The sequence below is a fragment of the Phlebotomus argentipes genome, unplaced genomic scaffold (assembly GCF_947086385.1).
Source record: "Phlebotomus argentipes unplaced genomic scaffold, Phlebotomus argentipes genome assembly scaffold_18, whole genome shotgun sequence".
Classification (NCBI taxonomy): domain Eukaryota; kingdom Metazoa; phylum Arthropoda; class Insecta; order Diptera; family Psychodidae; genus Phlebotomus; species Phlebotomus argentipes.
Genome location: NW_026776177.1, coordinates 13,582,767 through 13,604,697, shown reverse-complemented (window position 1 = coordinate 13,604,697; position 21,931 = coordinate 13,582,767). Strand labels below are relative to the sequence as shown.

The 21,931-nt window shown below is 43.1% G+C and overlaps 4 protein-coding genes across 10 annotated transcripts; 1 reads left to right on the top strand and 3 right to left on the bottom strand.

The window, feature by feature from the left end:
* Positions 1-167: 167 nt before the first annotated feature.
* On the bottom strand, positions 168-2,578 carry LOC132260012 (importin subunit alpha). Of its 2 annotated transcripts, none has more exons than XM_059757909.1 (5): positions 2,366-2,578; positions 2,225-2,301; positions 1,469-2,167; positions 669-1,370; positions 168-600 (listed from the first exon to the last, which is right to left on the bottom strand). In XM_059757909.1, exons 2-5 carry the CDS (start codon positions 2,273-2,275, stop codon positions 502-504), a joined length of 1,551 nt encoding a protein of 516 aa, XP_059613892.1. In that variant the 5' UTR covers positions 2,276-2,301; positions 2,366-2,578; the 3' UTR covers positions 168-501. The 2 variants fall into 2 exon arrangements, with proteins under 2 accessions (XP_059613892.1, XP_059613893.1); XM_059757910.1 differs by having other exon boundaries at positions 2,225-2,297.
* A 169-nt stretch (positions 2,579-2,747) lies between these two features.
* LOC132260011 (G-protein coupled receptor Mth2-like) lies at positions 2,748-11,829 on the bottom strand. 4 transcript variants are annotated; one of them, XR_009468332.1, is made up of 8 exons: positions 11,605-11,829; positions 8,489-9,210; positions 6,078-6,339; positions 5,645-5,817; positions 5,398-5,572; positions 4,626-4,811; positions 3,890-4,092; positions 3,483-3,598 (listed from the first exon to the last, which is right to left on the bottom strand). XR_009468332.1 is itself a non-coding variant. In XM_059757907.1 (7 exons), the coding sequence occupies exons 2-7, from the start codon at positions 9,177-9,179 to the stop codon at positions 3,424-3,426; spliced, it is 1,662 nt and encodes a 553-aa protein (XP_059613890.1). In that variant the 5' UTR covers positions 9,180-9,210; positions 11,605-11,829; the 3' UTR covers positions 2,748-3,423. The 4 variants fall into 4 exon arrangements, 2 of the variants coding, with proteins under 2 accessions (XP_059613890.1, XP_059613891.1); XR_009468333.1 differs by having other exon boundaries at positions 3,890-4,089; XM_059757907.1 differs by lacking the exon at positions 3,890-4,092 and having other exon boundaries at positions 2,748-3,598.
* A 339-nt stretch (positions 11,830-12,168) lies between these two features.
* LOC132260038 (tyrosine-protein phosphatase non-receptor type 4) lies at positions 12,169-15,875 on the top strand. 3 transcript variants are annotated; one of them, XM_059757941.1, is made up of 9 exons: positions 12,169-12,416; positions 12,688-12,850; positions 12,909-13,016; positions 13,083-13,172; positions 13,234-13,737; positions 13,805-14,549; positions 14,600-15,458; positions 15,522-15,699; positions 15,759-15,875. In XM_059757941.1, exons 2-9 carry the CDS (start codon positions 12,713-12,715, stop codon positions 15,828-15,830), a joined length of 2,694 nt encoding a protein of 897 aa, XP_059613924.1. In that variant the 5' UTR covers positions 12,169-12,416; positions 12,688-12,712; the 3' UTR covers positions 15,831-15,875. The 3 variants fall into 3 exon arrangements, with proteins under 3 accessions (XP_059613924.1, XP_059613922.1, XP_059613923.1); XM_059757939.1 differs by having other exon boundaries at positions 12,909-13,172; XM_059757940.1 differs by having other exon boundaries at positions 12,685-12,850; positions 12,909-13,172.
* A 489-nt stretch (positions 15,876-16,364) lies between these two features.
* LOC132260037 (uncharacterized) lies at positions 16,365-19,402 on the bottom strand. The gene is made up of 3 exons (XM_059757938.1): positions 19,272-19,402; positions 16,900-19,206; positions 16,365-16,829 (listed from the first exon to the last, which is right to left on the bottom strand). The coding sequence occupies exons 1-3, from the start codon at positions 19,326-19,328 to the stop codon at positions 16,365-16,367; spliced, it is 2,829 nt and encodes a 942-aa protein (XP_059613921.1). The 5' UTR covers positions 19,329-19,402.
* Between the last annotated feature and the right edge of the window lie 2,529 nt (positions 19,403-21,931).

Genomic DNA, 21,931 nt, shown 5'->3' with positions numbered 1-21,931 from the left:
TTCTTTTTCTTTTTTGGATTCAGTTCAATTTGAATTCCATTTGTGTTTCGGTTCCTATGATATTTAGGAGTTAACAGAGATCAACATTTACATGGTAAGAGATTTTTCGTATTTCAATCCTGATTTCAATAAATCAAATTGAGATTAATTAATTTTATTTTACTTACCTTTCGTTGATTTCTCTGCTTTGCTACAGTTAGAAGTCTTCACAAATCTCCTTCCTACAATTGCGTTGAAATTCACTCTATGAATTTCAATTTCTTTTTCATCTACAGAAATGACTTTGGACCAAAGTAATTGTAAAAAGAAAAACCACTGAATCGTACACCAAGAATTTGCACCAAAATAAATCTATTTAACTGAGTTTAGCCCAAAAATCTAATAATATTGATCCACAGTATAATTCATTTTCAATTTGAGTACTTAAGCTTATAAAAATTCAGAGAGAAATTCAGATTCACGCAGGGGGAAAGGATGATGTTATGGATAAAGTTGAGCCTCTCAGAAATTAAAGCCTCCATTAGGAGTTCCAGAAGATCCAGCGTCAAACTGAAAGGCGCCTTCTTGTTCAGCCGGCTTCATTGTATTAGTTTCAGCATCCTGAAAGGCACAAGAGCAAAAAGCAATGTCAGAAAGAACACAAACTCCCCATGATAAATGATTCTTACTGGATCTGCAAAGTATGTGTCAAGGATTGTGAGCGCTCGCTGGTAAATCTCCGTGTTTTCGTGATTCTGCAGCGCCTCTAATTTGTCCAGGCCGCCGATTTCTTCAATCTTGATGCACATCGCCTCTCTGCCGTCCACCTTATCTGCCACGATCAGCAGATTCAGTATACCCTGGAGCACAACCTTCACGACGCGCACATCCTTCGATTCGAGCAGATCGGAGAATGCCTTAAGGAAGTCATAGTGATTCAACACGTGCAGAGTTTGCTGACTCGTGGCGCCTGTTGTCAAGTTCGTGATCGCCCAGGCGGCTTCCTTCTGCGACTTGAAATCTCCCCTCGCCAGCACTTCAATCATATCGCCAATTATGCCAGCGTCGATGATGTGCTGGATCTGCTTCGGGTTTCCTGCTGTAATGTTGCTCACAGTCCATGCTGCCTCCTTGACAATGCTCGACTTTGGGTATCGCAGCAACTTAGCCAGCTTAGCCACGGCGCCCGAAGCGATCACAGCGTCGGTCTGGGAGTCCGTTCCCGTTACGATGTTGCCCACACTGCGCAGCGCCGGCGTGATGATGGCAGGCTCCTTGGACTCCAGGAGCTCGCACAGGCGAGGAACGCAGCCCGCCTCCACAACAGCCTGAATCTTGGCGTTGTCGTCATCAGTGATGTACGACAGAGCCCAGCAAGTGTCGCTGAGGACCTGAAAGACCGGGGTTGTTAACATTTCATTAAGAACTCAGTCATGGCTGTGAGTAAATTTGAAACAAATCATCCCCAAGAATTCACTTTCCGTCTTACCTGAGAGTCGTCGTGATTCAGCAGTCGGGCGACCGTGGGCAGCAAAGTGCGCACGTGATCGAATGCCACAGCCGGCGGCTTGTTGCGACAGAGATTGGAGATCAGCCAGACGACGTTGCGCTTGCACGACAGCGAAAGCTCCGTGGACAGAAGATGCATGATCGCCGGCACGACGTTCTTCTCCAGAACGATGTCTCGCGCCTCCGCTCCGTCGCCAGCGATGTTGCCCAGCGCCCACACAGCTTGCTCAGCCACATTGGTGGACGGCGAGCTCATGAGGACAACGAAGCACGGGATCGAGCCGGCGTCAATCACTGCCTTCGTTTGCTGAGTCGTTCCGGAAGCGATGTTCGTCAGCGTCCACGCAGCTTCGAACTGCGTGTCGGGCTCTTGAAAGCTTCCCAGGAGCTCCACGCACTTGGGCACGATACCGTGAGCAATCATGATGTCGATGGGTGGGTTGCGCTCCCGAGAAAGCATCTTGCGAGCCGCCTGAACCGCCTCAAAGCGAATCTTTGCGTTGGGATTGCTGAGTCCGGACACAATTTGATCCAGACTGAGGGTGCTCTCCAGTTGGGCCGCATCCTTCTGCGGTGACAGAGATTCATCGAGCTCAATGTTGCGCCTCTTCATCATCTGGTCATCCTTTTTGTTCTTCCGGAGCTCCACAGTCACTTCCTGACGCCGAAGTCTCATTGTCTGAAAAAATAAACCCTTCACACCCTGAAATCTCCAGAAATAACTGAATTTTCTCACCTCATGCTTCGCATGGTTCTTGAAGGCGTTCATTCTATCATTCTCCGGCATCCTGGCTGTCTCTCAGAGTGTTCTATCTGGGGAAAAGGGGCACTTTCTCAACACCCAAGCTCAGGCGCTTAACCTCAAAGCCATACTTACATCAAAAACCACTGTAAATGGGCTACAAAATTACAAATCACCACTATCTTCTAATCTAACTTAGTACAGAGAATAGAGTAGATGAGGATTTATTGCAATAATTCGCAATTTAAGCAGGAAAAATTGAGATCAATAAGCTGATTACAAGCCGCCTCGAGAAACGAGTCACTTCTGCGTTTGAATTCGAAGAAATCCAGTACAAATGCTGGCAAGGCAGCTAAAAGCGAGAGAGATGCATAAGAGTGAGTGAGATAACCATATGATTCTCGGGTGTTTTCGCGATTTTCGAAAGCCGATCGTCATTCGATTGCGAAGAGAAATCAATGGCGGGAGATTTAAAACACAGATCTTATATGGATCATTTGAAGATATTTCTTCTTCACTTTTACAGAAAATAATAATACATAGCAAATATGTATCTAATCTTAGGGATAATGTAATAAATTACAATTATAAGCAGAAACATCAATTACTTTTCTTTGCTTCCACGGAGAAAAGCTCATTTTTCTTTTGTCTAAAAGTTTACACTGACCATCGCGAGAATAAACACACACATCTTCAAAATTAAGCAGACTTCAGTATACTATTTTTTTTTTTATTTGGAATAGAATTTTATTTTCCAAATTGCTCAGGAACAACAGAGTGCAAAAAAGAAAATAACATTTAATATAAGATTTTATTATATGGATGAAATGATAAAACTCAGTCTTATTCAATAAGTTTTAACTAAAACTCTTAGTATGACTTGGATATAGATAAGAAATAAACAGTTTAAATGCTTCACTTAGAATTATGCAAAAAAAAGATATTGAATGTAGTTTATAAGACATTCCATTATTGATAGGATTCAAAAATGTCTCTTCACATCGACTAAATTAATATCATCGTCCTGCTGCTGAAATAGCTTACAAAACACTGAAGTGCAAATTAAGAAGCTCGCGAATTCTCACGATTGCCATTGTCTTATAAACTAAGCGCAACATCTTGGCTTCGACTTTTTGGCATATATTGAAAGTTTGGGAAAACAGTGATGGCCTCATGATGTGTCCAGGCGCTCCTCAATCGCCGATGTCGGACATGAAGTGGGATTTCTCCGTCACAGAGTTGTTGTTTGCCTTCACACTGGACCGATTAATGGATGATGTAGCGGCCATTGAAACGTGGGATGTGCTCGTCCTGGTGCTCGATCGGGACGCTTTGCTGGACACCGGAAGTCCGCGAACGGACCTATATCTGCAGGAGAGACAAATCCGTGAATGTTTCATGCAGAAATACGGGTTATCTTTGATGGCTTTTTGGGTGAAGATCATGCTTTTGACTGGCGAGAAAACAGAAGAACAACCAAAACTCCCAGAAATACTCCATTGAGTGACTAACAAACTACAATGAGAGAGTTATTTGGGGGCAGAATTAATCGGTGGATTCGATGCTGATGGATTTGGATTAATTGTAAGAAAACCATCTACCAAAGTTAGTATTCAAACCTCAACTACTGTTCGATACGTGATCAGCTGTAAAACTCACTTTTCAACCCCTGTTTTCATTTTCTCAAAGTCTTTTGATCGTGATCGATCGAGTGATCGACAGTTTATCAGTGGAAAAGTATGAATGATCAGTCAAAATCTTATCGATCATCACTTTGTTTCAGTGTCTTTCCTCTCTCAATGTCTCAATACTGTACAGTGGATTGTGTGGCAGCCGAAGAGTTCAGTGAGCAGAGTGATCTTCTGAAGCAATAAAAACATTATAATCAATACAAATTGATCGTAGAAACGTGATCAGAATCCTTCTCAAAGCTAAACGATCAATTAACGTTTGTAAGAACCGTCGTTAAAACGCAAAGCAATTTGAGAAAATATGGCATCTTCACATTACAATAAAAACTTCCCACCCAAAACAAGGTTTAACACCTAAATTTGTGAGATAAGTCACGTCTCCCCTCTACCTAATACAATTATTATTATTTGTTACGCTGGGTCAAGAATTTCCATCGAATACTGATGGCATTTAACAACAACCATTCTCCACTGGCAAGTCATTCCACAGAGAATCACATTTCACTCAGAATTACGCTGAAAAACCATTTACATAATTTTTCTTCAAGCTCAATTTCTCACCATCGCGAAACACCGCGTGACTTTTCATTGTTCCTTGACTCATTTCCGACGCGGACCTTTTTACTCTTCTACACGAATTGTCCGAGAGAAAATAATTTGAGAAATCCTGCTTAGACTGAGTGAAAATAGATAATAATCGATACCTCTTGATGATGAGTTGCTTAATCTTTGGTTTCCACACAAACAGCATGAAGATGAAGAATCCCTGAAGACAATTGCAAACGTCCGTGATATAGAATATCCAACTTTTGGGATCCACGATCCATGAGATCACTTCTGTTGTCCACGTGACGCCCATCACGATGAACAAGCGAAGATAGAGGCTGAATCTGAGAAAGGAACACAAAGAAACGGTAAGAAGAATGCATGTATTTATAAACCACACCCAAACGCAGAGGAGACTTGATTTTCTACAAGATTTTTTTTGTATCTAGCTCTCTACTTTATAATTTGATAAGAGTTTTGTGCGCAATGTTTTAACTTATACTTGTGCATGCCTTTTGAAATTATTCATTATCAGTTCCTCACGTTTATCTAGCTATCCGAACACGTTTGAGAGACTTGCAGGAAGTGGAATTATCTCTCATTCGCATTGAACATGATTAGTATTTTTCTGGAAAAATTGAGATACTGCATGGAAAGTCCGGATATCTGTCATCGTGAAAATGCAGAGAAAGACACTTAAATGGGCGGGGCTTTTGAGTGGGCGGAACTTTCATCCTCTGTGAATTCGACTCATGATAATTTTCACAGAAATTTTTGGCATTAATATAATTAGTTTGCCACTTTTAGCATATCAAATGACGCCCCTTGAAAATATCCTCATGTTCTCTTCTTTCTAGGTCAATTTATCAACCGATGATGGCTCGTCATGTGTTGAGTCACACAACATAATTAATGGAAGGACATTCTTACCTATCCCTGTCTGCTTCCATCCTGTTGAATCGCCTGCTGTCGCCCTTATTCATTGCCGCCGTCTCCTGTTGCAACTTCCTTATCTGAATCGACGTGAGTGTGAAGAGAATCACATTGATTGATATCAAGATAATGACGGGTAGGTAGAGGAAGCAGAACTCCGTTAACTTCTCGCCTGTGTTGCACAGAAAATTGTAACATTGTGAGTGCAAATATGCCCATAAATTTTGATGATCAATAAACACACTTTTCAACCAGCAAGAATTCACGCCAAATCCAGGCTTCATGCTCTCCGGCACAGATTCTGCAAACTGCATTGCCACTGCAATTGAGAGGATGACGATGGAGCATCCCCAGGCGTAGACTGAGTAGATGATGAACTTTTTGCGATCTGCATCTCTCTGGACGCCACGAACACCTCTGCAAGAGTCCATAGAAAACATATTTTTGAGTATTTCTCGCCTCATCTCGCGTCCACGACGTGTTTGTTGATTCAGAACCACCATGTGGATCATGTAAAAGTGTTCCCAAACAATAATTTCCACGCCTCATCATCTCCTCTCGCGATATTGTATATTTACAATAACTTTCTGAGGAGTATTTCCTGCTCGCTTTTGTCGTCACTTCACCGGCGCAAATTCTCGCAACTTCCTAAGGCCGTGAGGACGGAGTTAACTCACCTGAACGTCCACCAAATATCGATGCACATGACGTTGAGCCAGAAGAAGGACACCAAGAAGAAGAAGTAGACAAAGAAACCGATGAAAGTGCACCAGAATCCATTCATGTACACTCTAAGATGAATCATAGAGAGGAAAGTGTAGCTCATCGTCAGTCCAAAAACGTAGCACATGAGTGATTTTCCATGAAGATTGCGGAGTTCCGGAATGATGGCGTACACGAGGAAAGTCACCACGAGGAAAGGCACAGAGAGCAGCATTCCTGGAAGAAAAATCATTGTGGATCAGAATGTTTCTCTCCGCGTTTCACCAATGTTGCGTGAGTCTTTGCAGTTTGTTCAGCTTACTTTCTCCCCCATTTATACTCAATTTCACCCCCATTAAATTTCCACTCTCGCCCAAGAGGAATAATTAAACGCTTTTTCCTCCAATTAAAACACTCTTCATTTTCCACTGTGTATTTTTTCCCTTCGGCAGTACAACAAACTGAATTTACCTGCCACTCAAAATGTCACAACATCAGGCTGAAATCATGAAACAATAACTCAAACAGGACTGCAAAAGAGTCATAAATTTCCCTTTAGTAGCAATTTAATGTTGAAATTTAATCATCGTTATCCCAGATGGATCAACATAAGAAATATGAACACTCTCGCAAAATGGGTCACGCATAGAGAAATCCTTGTGCATGTTTACTTCATTTGAATTCCACCCTTGTGAAGAATGGAGTAAAAAATAATAAGCAAAAGTGAATTAATTTCACTCGCTGGTGACACTCAGTCCACCAAGGAAATGAAATTGAAGAGAGCGCTTGCATGGTTGGTGTCAATATTGATTTGGATATCGAATGAACGCAAATATTTTGCCAATTCCACCAATACAGAAAAGGTCACAACATATGAGCTCTTTTGGGAATCGCCAATTTCCCCAAATTCACACCCATTTTCATATAAAATCCACCACAACTGACGAAAGAAGCCCGCATTCATCGCCCTCCTGTTGATATTGCATGGGGTTAGCGTTTGGGCACACAAGGTTAATCAGGTGACTTGCAATAATTATCCTTTCGTAGGGAAAATCATGTCTAATTCGTCTCTAAAAACCACACAAAGGATTCTTCAATGTCAAGGAAAAAGCTCTAATTCTCAACACACTGACAATGCCGTGAAGATTGCTGAGCTTGCAAATTGCACGACTAGCTCTATCCTTGCGGTTTGTGGTGCGGCTAAAGTCGTGAATGTCACACCAACAAGTGGTTGTTGGGTGTTGAGACTCTCTTTCTCTATGCGCATCAATTATCATTTCATGCTTATCGTACAGAGCTGCTGATAATTGACACTTTAATTATCCACATGGATGCCAATTAGATATTGCTACAATTACGATAAATCTCTCATTTTCGCCACCCACTGCGCTAATTTGCCTTTAATCTCATTTTTCGCGGCTTCACTCCCACGGGCCAAAGAAAAGGCGCGCACACAGGCACATAATTAATTAGGAACATGTTGGAAAATACCCGAAAAACTGTGTTTCTCCTCTACCTGCGTCGACACGACAACCTAATAATGCGAATGATTGGCAAATACGCGCCCATCCTATTGATTTTCGCCCTTGTTTGCTGATGGGATGTCAAAAAGGACACTAGGAATTTATATTGAACACCAAAAGAATGAAATTGTGCGTGTTGAGCATGTGATTGTGGTCAGCTTGTTCCTCAATCTCTGACTGTGGTCACATTGTGTGCGGAATTAAGTAATAAGAGAAATATCCATTCGCGTAGTCATGCAAATAATAAATTAATATCAATTAATATTCCCCTGTTTCGCCGCAGCTAAAGTGCCATTTATATAGCGGGATTTACGTGTACACTGAGAGAAAAGTGTGACTAGAAAAGGTGTTAAAACGATGGAATATCTACATCAAGACCACCAAGATTTAATTTGTTAGTTTTCAATTATGGATAAATAAGAAAATAACATAAAATCAATTTTTTCTCGCCAATAATACAAACACTCTGGAACTAAAATAGAATATGCAAAAATTTTTAGCTTATTCTTCACAGAAAAATTTAAAAATACAATTCCTAAGAAAATAATAAAAATTTTCATCAAATCTATTTTTTTTTGGATTTCCTCTCATTATATAGACGTTTACTGAAATTGCAAGGAAATACGATAAATTTTACCACTTTTGTGATATCAAATATGGGTCAAAAGAGTTTCATTATCTATAAGCGCAATTTGAGAAATCATTGCGTTGTTTCTTCGACGCGAAAATTCCCGATGACGTGAAAGAGCTTAACAATAGAGAAATGATTATCATGAGAACTTTAAACAGATCATTATTTGATGATAAATCTGAGGAATATCTTGAATGGCTAGCTAAAAATACAACATCTTGAGCTCACTCACCGATTGGATAGATGAAAAATTTCGCCTGTTCCGTCTCGGGAAAGCAACTGAAAACCGCCGTCTCCACATTTGATTCATTCCTGCTCAATCTGCGAGCGATGCAGTATTCATTCTTGTTCTGCGGCGGATCTTCACCAACTCTGAGATGTCCGTCATAGACCAGAACATATGTGTCTGTGTCTGGATATTGTTCCGGATCCAAATCGAACATTTGCACACATGGCTTTCCGTACACAATTGCGAATCTCTCCTCAACATTCACTGCCAAAGTCACATTTCCGTCCTCTTCCAGGACATCGATCAACACTGGACTGTTTGCATTCACCGACAACTTTGGCCTCTCACAGCCATCGTTGCCATACACTTTGTCCTCTGGACAGCAGAATCTCACGCACTTCTTGTCGCCCATGCGACAGATGCAGCCCCTCAAGTGGGGCTCCACTGAAAACTTCGTCGTCCAGTTCACCATCTCATAATCGAACTCCCCGTATTGATCAGGCGGATAAACCACACCCCTGAAAACGATGTTTCCCTCGGTATCCTCCACACCGCCCGTGATGTTGATGCTGTCGAAGAAGTCACACGGTACTCCCAGTGAGTCCCGCACGAGGGCCTGCGACGCCACGAGACTCCACTGAAGAGAGGCTCCAAGAGTCAACAGAGCCACAAATGTGGCCCCTTCTTTTCCCATCTCGCACAGCAACTTCCCACTTTCGCGAAATCTGCAAGAGAGAGGGTGAAAGGCATTAAATCACAGCTTTTAATGGGTCTCAAGTGCCACTCTGGGCCTAATTTTAGCCACCAAGAGCTTCCAAATGTTCTGCATATGAGATTTCACGAGCTTATTTGATTTTCCCAAGGGGAAACTTAAAAAAGAGGACCTTCGGAGGCATTTACCCACCTTTTTCAGGAAGGATTAACTCAAGAGGCTAGTCAATAAGCACTGGGATTTCCTGAAATACGCTATGGTTTCCTCTTTGTCAATTTATCGTGGAAGAGCGGAAAAAATTCCATCAAGGTTCCGAAAGCTTTTAAATAAATTAAATTCTATCAAAATAGAATTTCACCGAACACAAACATATTAAAACAAACCTATTTGCGTTTGATAATACATTGTAATAAGCTTAACTTCAATGTTATCTGCATTTGTAAAAAGCAGAAAAATAGATAATTTCGAATTCCGTCCATTTTTTTTCAAAGGTGTTCACATAACTGAAGTAATTGCAACCAGAATTGTAGGTCAATTCGTGGTATGTCAACTGGAATGTAAAGACATATCGCAAAACTCGATTCTCTTACTCAAATATTACTTTGCGCGCACTTCCCTTTGTTTTAGTGCCTTTTGGCCTAAAATTCTCTGATTTTTTTTTCTCTCACAATCCATGGAAAAATGCCCACAAAAGCAACATAATTAATCTGACTCACACAATATCACGCAAGTATTTCGTTCTTCAGCATTAACTCTATCATCGTTGAAATACCAGAGTTTTATCTCGCCAAAAATTGTTCCACAGAAAGTGGATTTATTCACAATGTTTCTCTTCGACGACTTGCAATAGATAGTCGCGAATTAGGGCTTGTTTGCCAGTGAGCTTGTGAGCAAGGAGTTTACAAGTGAAGCGCCGAGTGACTTCCTCACGTAATACTTGAACGATAGTCGCGTTATCAATCAGCTCACTGATTAGCGCTCTTATCAATTTCGAAATTGGTCACCGGGCGATGAAGACGGCTTGCTTCTAAGATTGATTTCTTTGGCAATTCGCCTTTCGCATTGGATAAAAGTCTGAGTGCTTCTCATTTCCTATTAAACACACAACAAATTTCTTGTATCAATACACTTAATTTGGGCTCTTTTTCTCCTTGATTATTTGTGGTTTCCCAAAATGGTCATTATCACTATTTAACAGCTCGTGCAAGTGAGATAAAAAATTGTAACTTTGTTGGAAACACAATTTCTTTAATTCGAATGACTCATAAACAGAAATGCGGAGGAAAAAATTCTTTTGATTTTTCTGCGCGGCGACAAAACAGAAATTCCCATATTTTCATGGCGGAAGATTACTACAAGTCAAGTACAAATTATTATAATCGCATCAACATAATTGTGAAATGACTTTGAAAAGGGACGGAAAAGAGTTAAGGATGTGAATCATGCTTTGGTGATACTGAAACTGGATGTCTTCTTCGTCATCAACATTCTGTAAAACCTGTTGATTGAGAACTGAGAACATGAGCAGAAGTTTGCTCTACTGATTTATTAAAGAAAACAGTGATAATAAATATGCTCTTAAACTATAAACCAAACTTGAACATCATTAAATGGCATTTGCATAGTGAATATACTTTACTTTTCATCTTACATCCAAAAGACTGATTGATTTCTAATAACAACAATGAAATCATTTCCATCAACTTCTACGAATTGATAGGAAAAGCGCGATGAAGCATTTAAAAGACGCAAAGAGATAAAACTCTGAATGATAAATCAAACACACTCTGATCGCTGATCAATGCCTTTTCGCAGTTTCTCCGATGCGTTAAATCAATTTATACCAACATCTCAAATCGCCCACATCGCGCGATCTTCCGTGCAAAACGATCGAAAGTCCTAAATTCAAATCTCTTCAGCATCATATCAAATTCTACTTCTCTAGAGGGGATTTCCTTAATTCTCCCCATGATTTCTCGCTTTACGCTCTGATCACGAGCAAAAAACCAGAACAAACGGACTTTTTGTCTCTTGATCTCATGATAAAAGTCATGCTTTTGTAAGATGCTCTTTTTGGACTCTTTTCGACGTAAACCGGTTTCCCAGTTCTATTGAGTCTCAGTGAGAAAAAAAAACCTTTCCGACAGCGAGAAAAGCCCTGAATTCGTGGAAAATTGACTTGAAAGGCGTGAGAAGGGAAATTCAATAGATTTTCCGTGGGAAATTCATGGAATCTCACACAGAAAAGATCATCAGACTCGCGGAAAAGGTGCGTCCAATTTGCATAAACAGCCAGTTATTGTCAATTCCTTTGGCGCGTCGCGCGAGGAAAATATTTGCAGACGATAACAGGCGAAGCGTTGATGAGAAATAACTCAAAGATAGCGATCAAAAAGCGCATTTTTACCTGCTTTCTGGCGAGTTTTCAGTCAAACTTCCCGATATTCAGCTTAAACTTTCACACTCAATTTCACAATTTTCTACCCTCCATTGGATGCACTTTTCACCCACGAAAATGTCAACGTTTCTTGCGACAATAGCAAGTGTGAGGAATATTTTTCACTTGAGAAACTATTCAACACTTCTCACCTTTCGCAGCGAAAACACATCAAACTCCCTCGGCTGTGAATCACGAACTAACCAAAAACTGGTCGTTATGCGAGACAAAGCGAGAAATCGATGAGTCTCGAAGAACATGTAAAAAATTTTCACTGGTCCGCAGAAAAGTCGTCAGAGTGTCCAATGAAATTCTGTGTTGGCCTTTCTATGCAAACGATTTACTTTAAGATTGGAGAAATATATAATAATCTAAAGGATTTCCTAAAGGTAAAAGAACTTAATTTAGGGCAATCCTCGAAAGGAAAAGTCCTCTTCACACACGAAATTTGCGAAATGTTCAGCCACTGTTCAGCGGGGGCAGTTCATTCGGCCTCTCGCTTGCTTGCGCGGCCTCTTGTGGTAGTCTTCGAAACCTGCTTGACACGCCAAAAGTCGCCTGAAAATTTTCCTCTGAATTTCCTGGACAAATCTTGCAGAATAGGCATATTTTCCCGCCGGAGAAAACGTGTGGCCAGACGGCGGGGTGTCCATTGACGGTGGTGGAGTGGAAAGTTGGAGTGAAAAGTACAAACTAAGGAACTTTCGGAGGGGAAAACGTCGTCACGATTTGTTATCAGGACTATAAACATTCGTCCATAAATGCTGGATTTCTCTGAAATGGTGAGCTTAAGCGGTCTTGATATCTTTGCAGTGCTTTCTCGGAAGTCCCTTAGTATGGCGACCACTGATTAGAGCTGCGCCCAATGAGAATCTTGTGGGAATTCGGGGTTTTCCAATAGTCTGCCGTCCGGAAAGTGCTAATGGCTGATAATTAGGCTTTCTCGCACTGCCGGATAGCCAGATCGATATTGCCACCCACACAGTGCACCCATTCTACTGCCGCCTCACACCGAAACCCTGACTAATCGCTTCCTGTCTCTCTGGACAGCAGAACACGCGCCGAGGACGTCCGGAGGATGTTTGAGCGCGTCGGCCTGGGCAGTTTTAGTAGCACGTACAAAGCGAGAGGCGAGCTGGCGCGCGATAAGAAGTCCAGGACCATCGCGGTGTCCGTGCTCTTCCTCGATGACACAGCACACACGTTTCCTCTGGAGGTGAGTCGCCGGAGTTCGCATCCCAAAGGCGGCTTTTGACGCTGTATTGTCTTTGCAGAAGCGTGCCAAAGGCGCCGAGCTGCTCAATGCAGTTTTCAGGCATCTGGAGCTCTCCGAGAGGGACTACTTTGGGCTGCAGTTCGCCCAGCAGCCCGGCGACGTGGTGGTAAGACTCCAGCTAATACTGAAAACTGTCAAGAGTACGATTGCCATGCTTTACTCTTTCTTTCAGACGTGGGTGGATCCCAACAAATCCTTTAAGAAGCAATGGCAAACCGTGCGAGGAGGCGACGTGACACCCTCACTCTATTTTAAAGTTAAGGCAAGTAGAGTTTATTGGTCCCCAGAGCGACAGTTTTAATCATTTCACGCACTACTTGCAGTTTTTCGTAACCGATCCGAGCCGTCTTCAGGAGGAATATACACGATATCAATTCTACCTTCAAATCAAGCGTGATATTTTGCGTGGGAAACTCCAATGTTCCCTCAACACTGCCTGCCTGTTGGCCAGCTACACAGTCCAAGCGGAGCTCGGCGACTACAATCCCGTGGAGCACGCGCCCGGCTACTTGTCCGCCCTGCAGCTGCTCGCCGACCAGTCGGAGGAGACGGAGAAGAGGGTCTGCGAGATGCATAAGTTGCACCGCGGCCAGCTGCCAGCGGACGCTGAGTACAACTATCTGGAGCATGCCAAGCGATTGGACATGTATGGAATTGATCTGCACAGCGCCATGGATAGCGACAGGAATGAGCTGCAACTGGGCGTGTCGTCCACTGGACTGATTGTCTTTCAGAATGCCATCAGGATGAACATGTTCTCGTGGTCGAAGATGGTGAAATTGTCATTCAAGCGGAAGGACTTCTTCATTCAGTTGCGAAGGGAGATTGTGAGTCAGACTTTTGCACAAAAAGTTTGAATTTTAAAGTAATTTGATTTCTTCTTCTGAATTACAGCCGGAAAGTTACGACACTTTGCTTGGCTTCAGCATGAAGTCTCACAGGAATGCCAAATCTCTGTGGAAGTCATGTGTTGAGCATCATTCCTTCTTCCGTTTGCAGCGTCCGCATCGTTCGCCGCGATTCCTGCCATTGTCGCTGGGCTCCAAGTTCTACTATTCAGGCAGGACTGAATTACAGGCGGTGCAGGAGAGCAAGCAGCGCACGAAAGTGAGCAAGATTTTCATCCGATCGCCCAGCAAGCGCATTCTGGGCTCACCGCTGAATGGCAGCGAGAGCAATGGGAAGTCTTCATCGTCCATCATCAAGAACACCCGTCCACATGACAATAAAGTTACCTCCAAGCAGACGACGTCCATTCCGCGGAAGGCGTGGGAGCAGCAGAGCGACGATGATGGCTTCATTGAGCAGCTGGCCAGGAGTTACGATCTGAAGCAGCCTCTGTATGGGGAGAATGGCCAAGAGGAGGGACAAGTGGTGATCAGATTGACGGCGGATGAACAGGGAAGATTTGGCTTCAACGTCAAGGGCGGTGCGGACCTGAAGCTGCCGGTGTTGGTGTCCAGAGTGGCTCCGCACACGCCGGCCGACAAGAGCAATCCGAGAGTTCGTGAGGGCGATCAGGTGCTGATGATCAATGGCTACGACATCAGTGCCCTGAAGCACGATCAAATTGTCGCACTGATCAGAGCCTCGCGGGAGTATCGCGGCGGAGAACTGGTCCTGACCATCAAGCCTCAAGGTAAGATTCAAGAGGAGCCTCAGAACTTTGCTGACTCCACTATCTTACAGCTCACGGTGATCAGATCGAGGAGGAGCCCATTTGTCTGTACGTTCCGGAAAGTGATGGAGTTCAGCTCGAGGGAGATGCTCTCTTCAATCAATCACTGCTCCTGCTGAGTGACGGTTTAGCTTCGGGGGCTCTTCTGGTGCAGTACGAACAGATGTACCGGAAGAATCCCGATCTGGCCATCACGGAGGCACGGAAGCCAGAGAATGCCGCCAAGAATCGCTACAGAGACATTTCACCATACGATTGCACGCGTGTTGTGCTGATCAATTCCACGACAGGAGATTACATCAATGCCAATTACGTGAACATGGAGATTCCTGGCGGCACTGTGAATCGCTACATTGCCACGCAAGGACCGCTGTCGAACACCACCACGGACTTCTGGCGCATGGTGCAGCAGGAGAGCAGCCATTTGGTTGTGATGCTGACCACGGTGATGGAAAGGGGCAGACCGAAGTGCCACCAGTATTGGCCAGTGGCTGGAGACACGATGGATCTGGCCGATGGGTTTTCCATTCAGTGCAAGAGCGAGAGTGCAGATGAGACGGGCAGTTTTGTCTTCAGAGAACTATACTTATGTGATACAAAGACTGACGAGAGGAGATTCATCCAGCACATGCAGTACCTGGCCTGGCCAGATCATGGAGTCCCCGCGGATCCCAATCTCTTTCTCCAGTTCACTGAAAGAGTCCGCTCGGCCAGAAGCACGACGCTTCTACAGGAGATCGAGGCGAGCTTGCGACAAGTACGCCTCATGGATGCAGATGAGAATGGCGTGGACATTTGCGAGAGGAAGTCAGCAACGGGCATCGATGATGACAGTCCAGATGATATTCCGCCCTCAACGAGTGTTCACCAGTGAGTTTATCATATGTTATTGTGTAGTTTGAGGGCCGTTGTGATGCATAATGTCCGTTGCAGGTACATCAGTGCAGCTAATCCGCCTGTGATTGTGCACTGTTCTGCTGGAATTGGCAGGACTGGCGTGCTGATTCTCATGGACACAGCGCTGGCATTGATGGAACAACGAGAGCCCGTCTATCCACTCGACATTGTCCAAACGATGCGAGATCAGAGAGCTTGCATGGTTCAGAATGCTGTAAGTCATCCAAAATCCCGCATTTCCTGCAATCGCTAATCTTCTATTTTGCCTTTCAGGGTCAGTATAGATTTGTTTGTGAGTGTATTTGTGCAGCTTATGCCAAAATGGCAACGGAATCACAACAGTAATTCTAAGAATAATATGATATACAAGTATAAAGAGAAAGAACTATACAAGAAACAGAAAACAATATCTACACACCGTGTGGAAAACGTAGAAATGTCTAATGTTTTGAGATGATAAAATGGTATTTAAATATTTGAAACGATTATCCAATGTATTTATGTAATATTTTAGATATGGAACACATCCTTTATCGAGTGTCTATCCTCTTACAATCAAGTCCTTTTATACCAAGTCGATCCGATAGCGAAACAAATGTAGAGAAAATGATCTATTTCGAATATACAAGAAACCTTTGTACTGTGACTTCACGCTGTGGAGCAATTATGAAATCGTGTATGCAGAATATATCTATTTAAAATTTCGTCCCCCAAGCATGAATTTTATTGCTGTCATTAAGCGAAGAATCAATTCAGAAGAGTGTAAGGAAGTCTTCGAATTTGGTCTTCTAGAAATTTATTTTTTAGAAATCCTTCAGACTGATTTCTACTCTTATAACGATAAATTGCAGGAAATTGTGGTTACAAAGCTTTCATTGCTCATGTTAGATCGATGTTGGGATACTGAGGCGAATTGCACTGCGCAGGAGTGTCCAGGCGATCCGTCAGCTGCACCTGCTTCATGCCATCGCCCTCGGGGAAGGTTTTGGAGAACAGCGCTGGGCGGATGAGCGGCAGATGCTCCGCAGGAGGCGTGGGCAGCATTTGATGTGGTTGCAGGTTCTGCAGCAGAAGATTGTTGGTGTTGATGAACTTCGAGGGATCTCTCAGCACCAGATTGCTCTTCACCTTGATTTTGTTGTGTTTCGCCAGTGGTGGCGTCGCAGAGGGCTCAGTGGCGTCCGACAGGATCTCCAGGATATCTTCTTCTTCGATCTCTTGAGCCGTTTCGTGCTTGGCCACGTGAAGGCGATGCTTAGTGCGATTGATAGTCTCGAAGGAGCATTTTGTGCATTTGAAGATCACCTCGTCAGCCTGCGCTGGATGAATCCTGACCAAGTGATTCTGGAAGACGTAAAATTGAGTATCTCTTTTGCTTGTTTTCTTTTACAGAGTCTCTGATGTGTCTACTCACCCTATATGTAGTACTCTGGATGCTCTTGTAGCCGCAGAAAGGGCACTTGTACTGCTTCTCTTTGCCATGCTTCATCCTGTGCCTCCTGGCCGCGTTGTGATCATGCGTAGTGTAATCACAGTCTGGACATGAGAACTTCCCACCGTCTGCGTGCTTCTTCTCGTGGATCTTCAATGCTGCCATGGAGTTCATATTTTTGCCGCACACTCCGCAAGTGTGTCCACCTGGACAGCCGTGTTCTGCCCTTAAGTGCTTCTTGTACTGCTTCCCAGCCACCACAGTCGCTGGGCAGAAGTCGCACTTCTTCACCGGAAGATGCTCTGCGGCACTGCGATGAATTCTGCGATGGTTCTTCAGCTGCTTCGTGTTCTTGAAGGCCTTCTCGCACAGCTCGCACTTGAAGTTCCTCTCCTCCGAGTGGATCTTCACGTGGGTGTTCTTCAGGCGCGACAACACAGGTGTCTTGAAGTTACAAATCTCACAGCTGTACAACTCCATGTCGATCTGATGCTCGCGCCACAAGTGCGTGTGCAGAGTGTTCCAATTCCTGAAGTCCGTATTCTTGCACTCCGGACAGATAATGCCGCAATTCTCGTTGCTATGACATTGTCTGTGGTAACTCAGATTGCTCGGACTCCTGAATCTGATTGCGCAATCCTCCTGGTCGCACTTTGTGCCTATTTCATCCGATGTTATGTTGCTGTACAGCTTCTTCAGCTCGGTTATTCCTGTCTTTCTCGCCCCTTTTGGTCTCCCAATGTTCTTCGCCGCCTTCTTGGGCTTCTTCTCTTTGGCACTAGATTCTTCCAAGAGGTTTTTCACCACGTAAATTCTTCCCAAGGCCTTTGTATCCTCTGCTGAAGCCTCCACAGGTGACGGAATCTGCACAGAATGCGTGGGAGTGTTGATCTCTGCACTGTTGTCTGCAATGGGCAAAAGCACATCTCTCGGCATTTCCTGCTCAGGTATCGCACCGGAAAAGGCGTCTTCACTCACACAGAAGCACGGCTGCTGGCTGAAGTAATTCGTGCCGTCAATAATATTCTCAAGAGCCTGGAAGTTTCCAAAGTCACTCTGCTGCTCCACATGCACATTGTCTCCATTCATAGATAGGAAGTTCTTGAAGCTGTTGCTATCGTCAATCTTTCCAGGATCTTTTTCATTCATCGCATAACTCGCCATGATCTCCTGGAGACCCTGAAGTGTTGAGGATAAGGCATTGTCTCTATTCTCTCCGGAATCCGCCACTGAAGCCATGCTGAACAGATTTCCTGGGATGTGAGCATCGTCTAAGATAACAACTTCATCGCTGGAATGCTTAGAATTGTCATTGGACATGTTATTTTGTCGATTGATGTTCTGCACATCCTCCAAGTTCATCAGATTCAACTCATCGACCGTCCGGAGGTGCAGAAAAGCACTATTCTGACCATTATTCTCGGCACCTCGCATGAACATCTTGCCAGAATGCTCCTGCACAATTTCAATCTGGTCAGCAGTGTTGCTATGCACGGATTCTGACATACTAGTTGGCGTAATCACTATCAAATCTCCTCTGTCAATGTCAGGAGACGGAGTGCAGTCACTCCCGAAGATTCCCGCATTGCCAGGAGTCGACACTGTTCCGGGCTGTTCGGGCTGTTGCATTATGTCATTGAGGAAGTTTATTCTGTTGTGATTCTCCTGCATGAAGTTCTCTTCCACGGGATTCCTCAGCACGTCGACACTCTTTATGAAAATCCTCGAACAATTCGGTCGCGTCTTTGGTGTAGATCTGTTGGAATTCGGCGGGGATTTCGTTGCGACACCAGTAAATTCCACCATTGCCTCCAGTTCAGATTCCAGAATCTGATGATCACGCAGCAGATGAACCTCCAGGCTTTTCTTGGTACGGAATGTATTGACACAACCCGGACAGGATATTTGTGGCGTCTCTTCGAGGTGATTTTCAGCGTGAGATGTCAAGTTTGTGGGCGAAATCGTAATGAATGGACAGTGCTTGCACTTGTGGATCTTCGTGGGCTTCACGCGTGCCGTCACGAGTTCCTCATTGCCCAGCAGAAAGGGCGATTGCGCCTTCCGGAGGCCCAACTCCATCACCTCCGACTTGATGGACTCTTCAGCCTTGATCTGACTCTGATATCCGCCCATGCGCTGCATTGGGATCTGCACAAAGATGTTGGGCAGCAAGTCAGATGATTGGCCATCCCGTGGGAATATGTGAGTGCAGCTGAGACGCTGCTGGTCATCACAAAAACCTCCCGCTCTGTCGTGCGACTCCACCAAAGGCAATATGGAATCCGTGTCCTGTGCAGAGAATTCACACTTAATTCAGGGAATTTCTACAAATTGAGTGTCCGGAAGATACTCACATCGATGCAGGATATGTCTCCAGTTGAATTGATGAAGGGATTTTGAGTATTTTCCATTTATTTGCACAAATCTTTCACTGAATGTTTTGTTTACATTCTTGACACGAACAGCTGATGCGCCAAACCTTACAACAGTGAACAGGAAAAACTTTCAATAGCATTCGTGCCATGCGCTTGAATATAGGCAAAACTGTTATTTTGAATAGAGCACAATAATTAACTTTGATAAGGAAATGAAATTTTCAATTCCCTACAGTAATGAGTCGTCATGTTCTCAAAATACTACCATTTTTTGAATTAATACACGACCAGACCTTGGGCCATAGGATGTGGCAATTTCTTCGAAGCATACTAGAAGCGATACGTGAAGAACGACATGAGAATTGTATTTGTGCCGCTGGTGCTGCCCTTCACCTTCTCCAGTCATCTTGTGGAAATACAATACCGTGGAAAACAACATCCGTAACATCACATCCCAGGAGAACCTGCAGAACTGTCATGGCGACAAACAGGAAGCGAAAAAGCGGAGTGTATCTTGTATAAAGAATGCTTAGCCGAACAATTTTGTGATAATCTGCAATGATCTTATTAAATTGCAAAGCACCATATGTAATAATTTATAATATAATATAAATATCATATAATATTGTATGATATTGCATATTTTTAAATATTGTATGATTTTGTCTTCTACATTGCAGGTATATCCAGAGATTGCTTCTTGGATTTCTTCTTTTTTTTTTGAAAAAGCTATAAAAATCCATCTTCAAAGAGCTAAACAAAACGAGTACTTATTGCTGTTCTTGTGAGCATTGATGCTCATAAAAATTCTTTGCAGCATCGCTTTTCGATTATGAGATGTCATGGCACCATTTTTCTGCGTCCGCTGACTTTTTATTGAAGCCATTTTTCGCGGCTTCTCCCCAGATCTGTCAGTCACGCGAGCTCCAACCGTCCAATCGACGCGAGCAACGCTTCCCAATTGTCATGGTTACACGGCTTTGCTTTCCCATTGGCGCATTTCAGGTTCTTCTGCTCCCCACTCCGAAGTCACGCGTTATGCTGTTCGGAAAAACCAGGAAATTCGATCATTTCTCGAATGTGAAATCCAGTTTTCGGCCGTTAAAGGGGTACTTAGATAACAGTTCCGTATTTTCTGGGGTAGTTTCCTGGAAAATCATATATATTAGATTCTGTTTTATCGACTGTGGGGTGGAAAAGAGAGCAAATTTGAGCTAGTTTGTCAAAGAGAGCAGCACTTTCTGTCCATATCCATCGGCACTTTTCGAACAAATTGAGCCATTTATATAAGTTATTTTATTATTAAAGTAATTCACTGGCATTTACACGCGCATTTAATTTGTGAGAAGCCAGAGGATGAATTTGCCCGTGCGCCTCATCGGAATCGAGGGTTATATATTGTAATTGAGCCAATTAATTATCATCATTTCTTCGCAGAATTAAGCGAGATCACTGCAAATTGTGCACACAATGCACAAACAAGGGAGCAACCACAATAGAAGGGACAATAACGCGCTTAATATGAATAAATTGGTAAATTATTATGTTGAATATATCGTTCTGACAAATTGAATTTGTTAATGACAATAATTTCCATGCTCAGTAAAGATGTTTTGTCATTATAGAAAATTATTTATTGCCCATAAAGCATGAGGGATCACACATCGCGTTCACTTGTGTTCAAACAACCACGGAATTCCTAAAGCCGAGAAGCTCGTCCATTTATTGATACATTGTGGGAACTGATGGAGGATTTAATGTACATACAAGGTGACTGCCACGTTGCCGTCTAATTGAAGAAAACGAATTTGGCGCCAAAGTTTACACACTCACGATGGGGTGACTTGCACTTTCACGCGGATCCAGCAATCACTCTATTCTTCGCCACGTCGAGAGTGGGAGAATCGATGAGATCGTGAGTGTGTTGAAATATTTTTCGGATGATTAAGAAAGCTTTTATATCCTGCTTCCATGTTCTTGGGCAGTCAATTTGGTTTTGAGTCATTATTGTTGTGAAAATTCACTAATTCTAAGCGAAATACTCTTGGTGAATTCTAGAATTGAAAGGAAATGATATTGTTCATCGCAAAAAATACATCAGAAATTTCTTCAAGATTTGATTTAGGTAATTAAATGAAATTGTACCAATTCCCAATTTTTATTGTGTACAGAAAACTTATGAATTGAGTTCAATTTTAGCTAAAGCATATTTTAAGCGGCAATGTTTCACATTAAAGTATCGCAATCTATTCATCATATGGGTATTATATTTAAGAATTTATGTTGTATTTTTAATCCTGATTAGAAGCATTTCTGTAATTCTAAAAGTCTCTGAAAGGTTTTAGAAGTACATATATTTTTCTACAGTCCTCTTCTCACTCTTCAACTCTTTATCTCTTCACAATATCTGTTTGACAGGCAGCACAAAAGGACATCATTTTAATTACTCAAAGGCAAACTTCCATGCAACAATGCTTCTTTCTTCCGTCCTTGCACAAAAAACTAGCTCATTCTCGCCTTGACGCACCATTTCATGGCAGGTCGTCTTGAAAAATAGGTAAAATTTAATCACTTTCGCTTCGCATAATCAATTTGACTGACACTTGACGTTGCCTAATAATTTCTGTGATCCTCCCCCG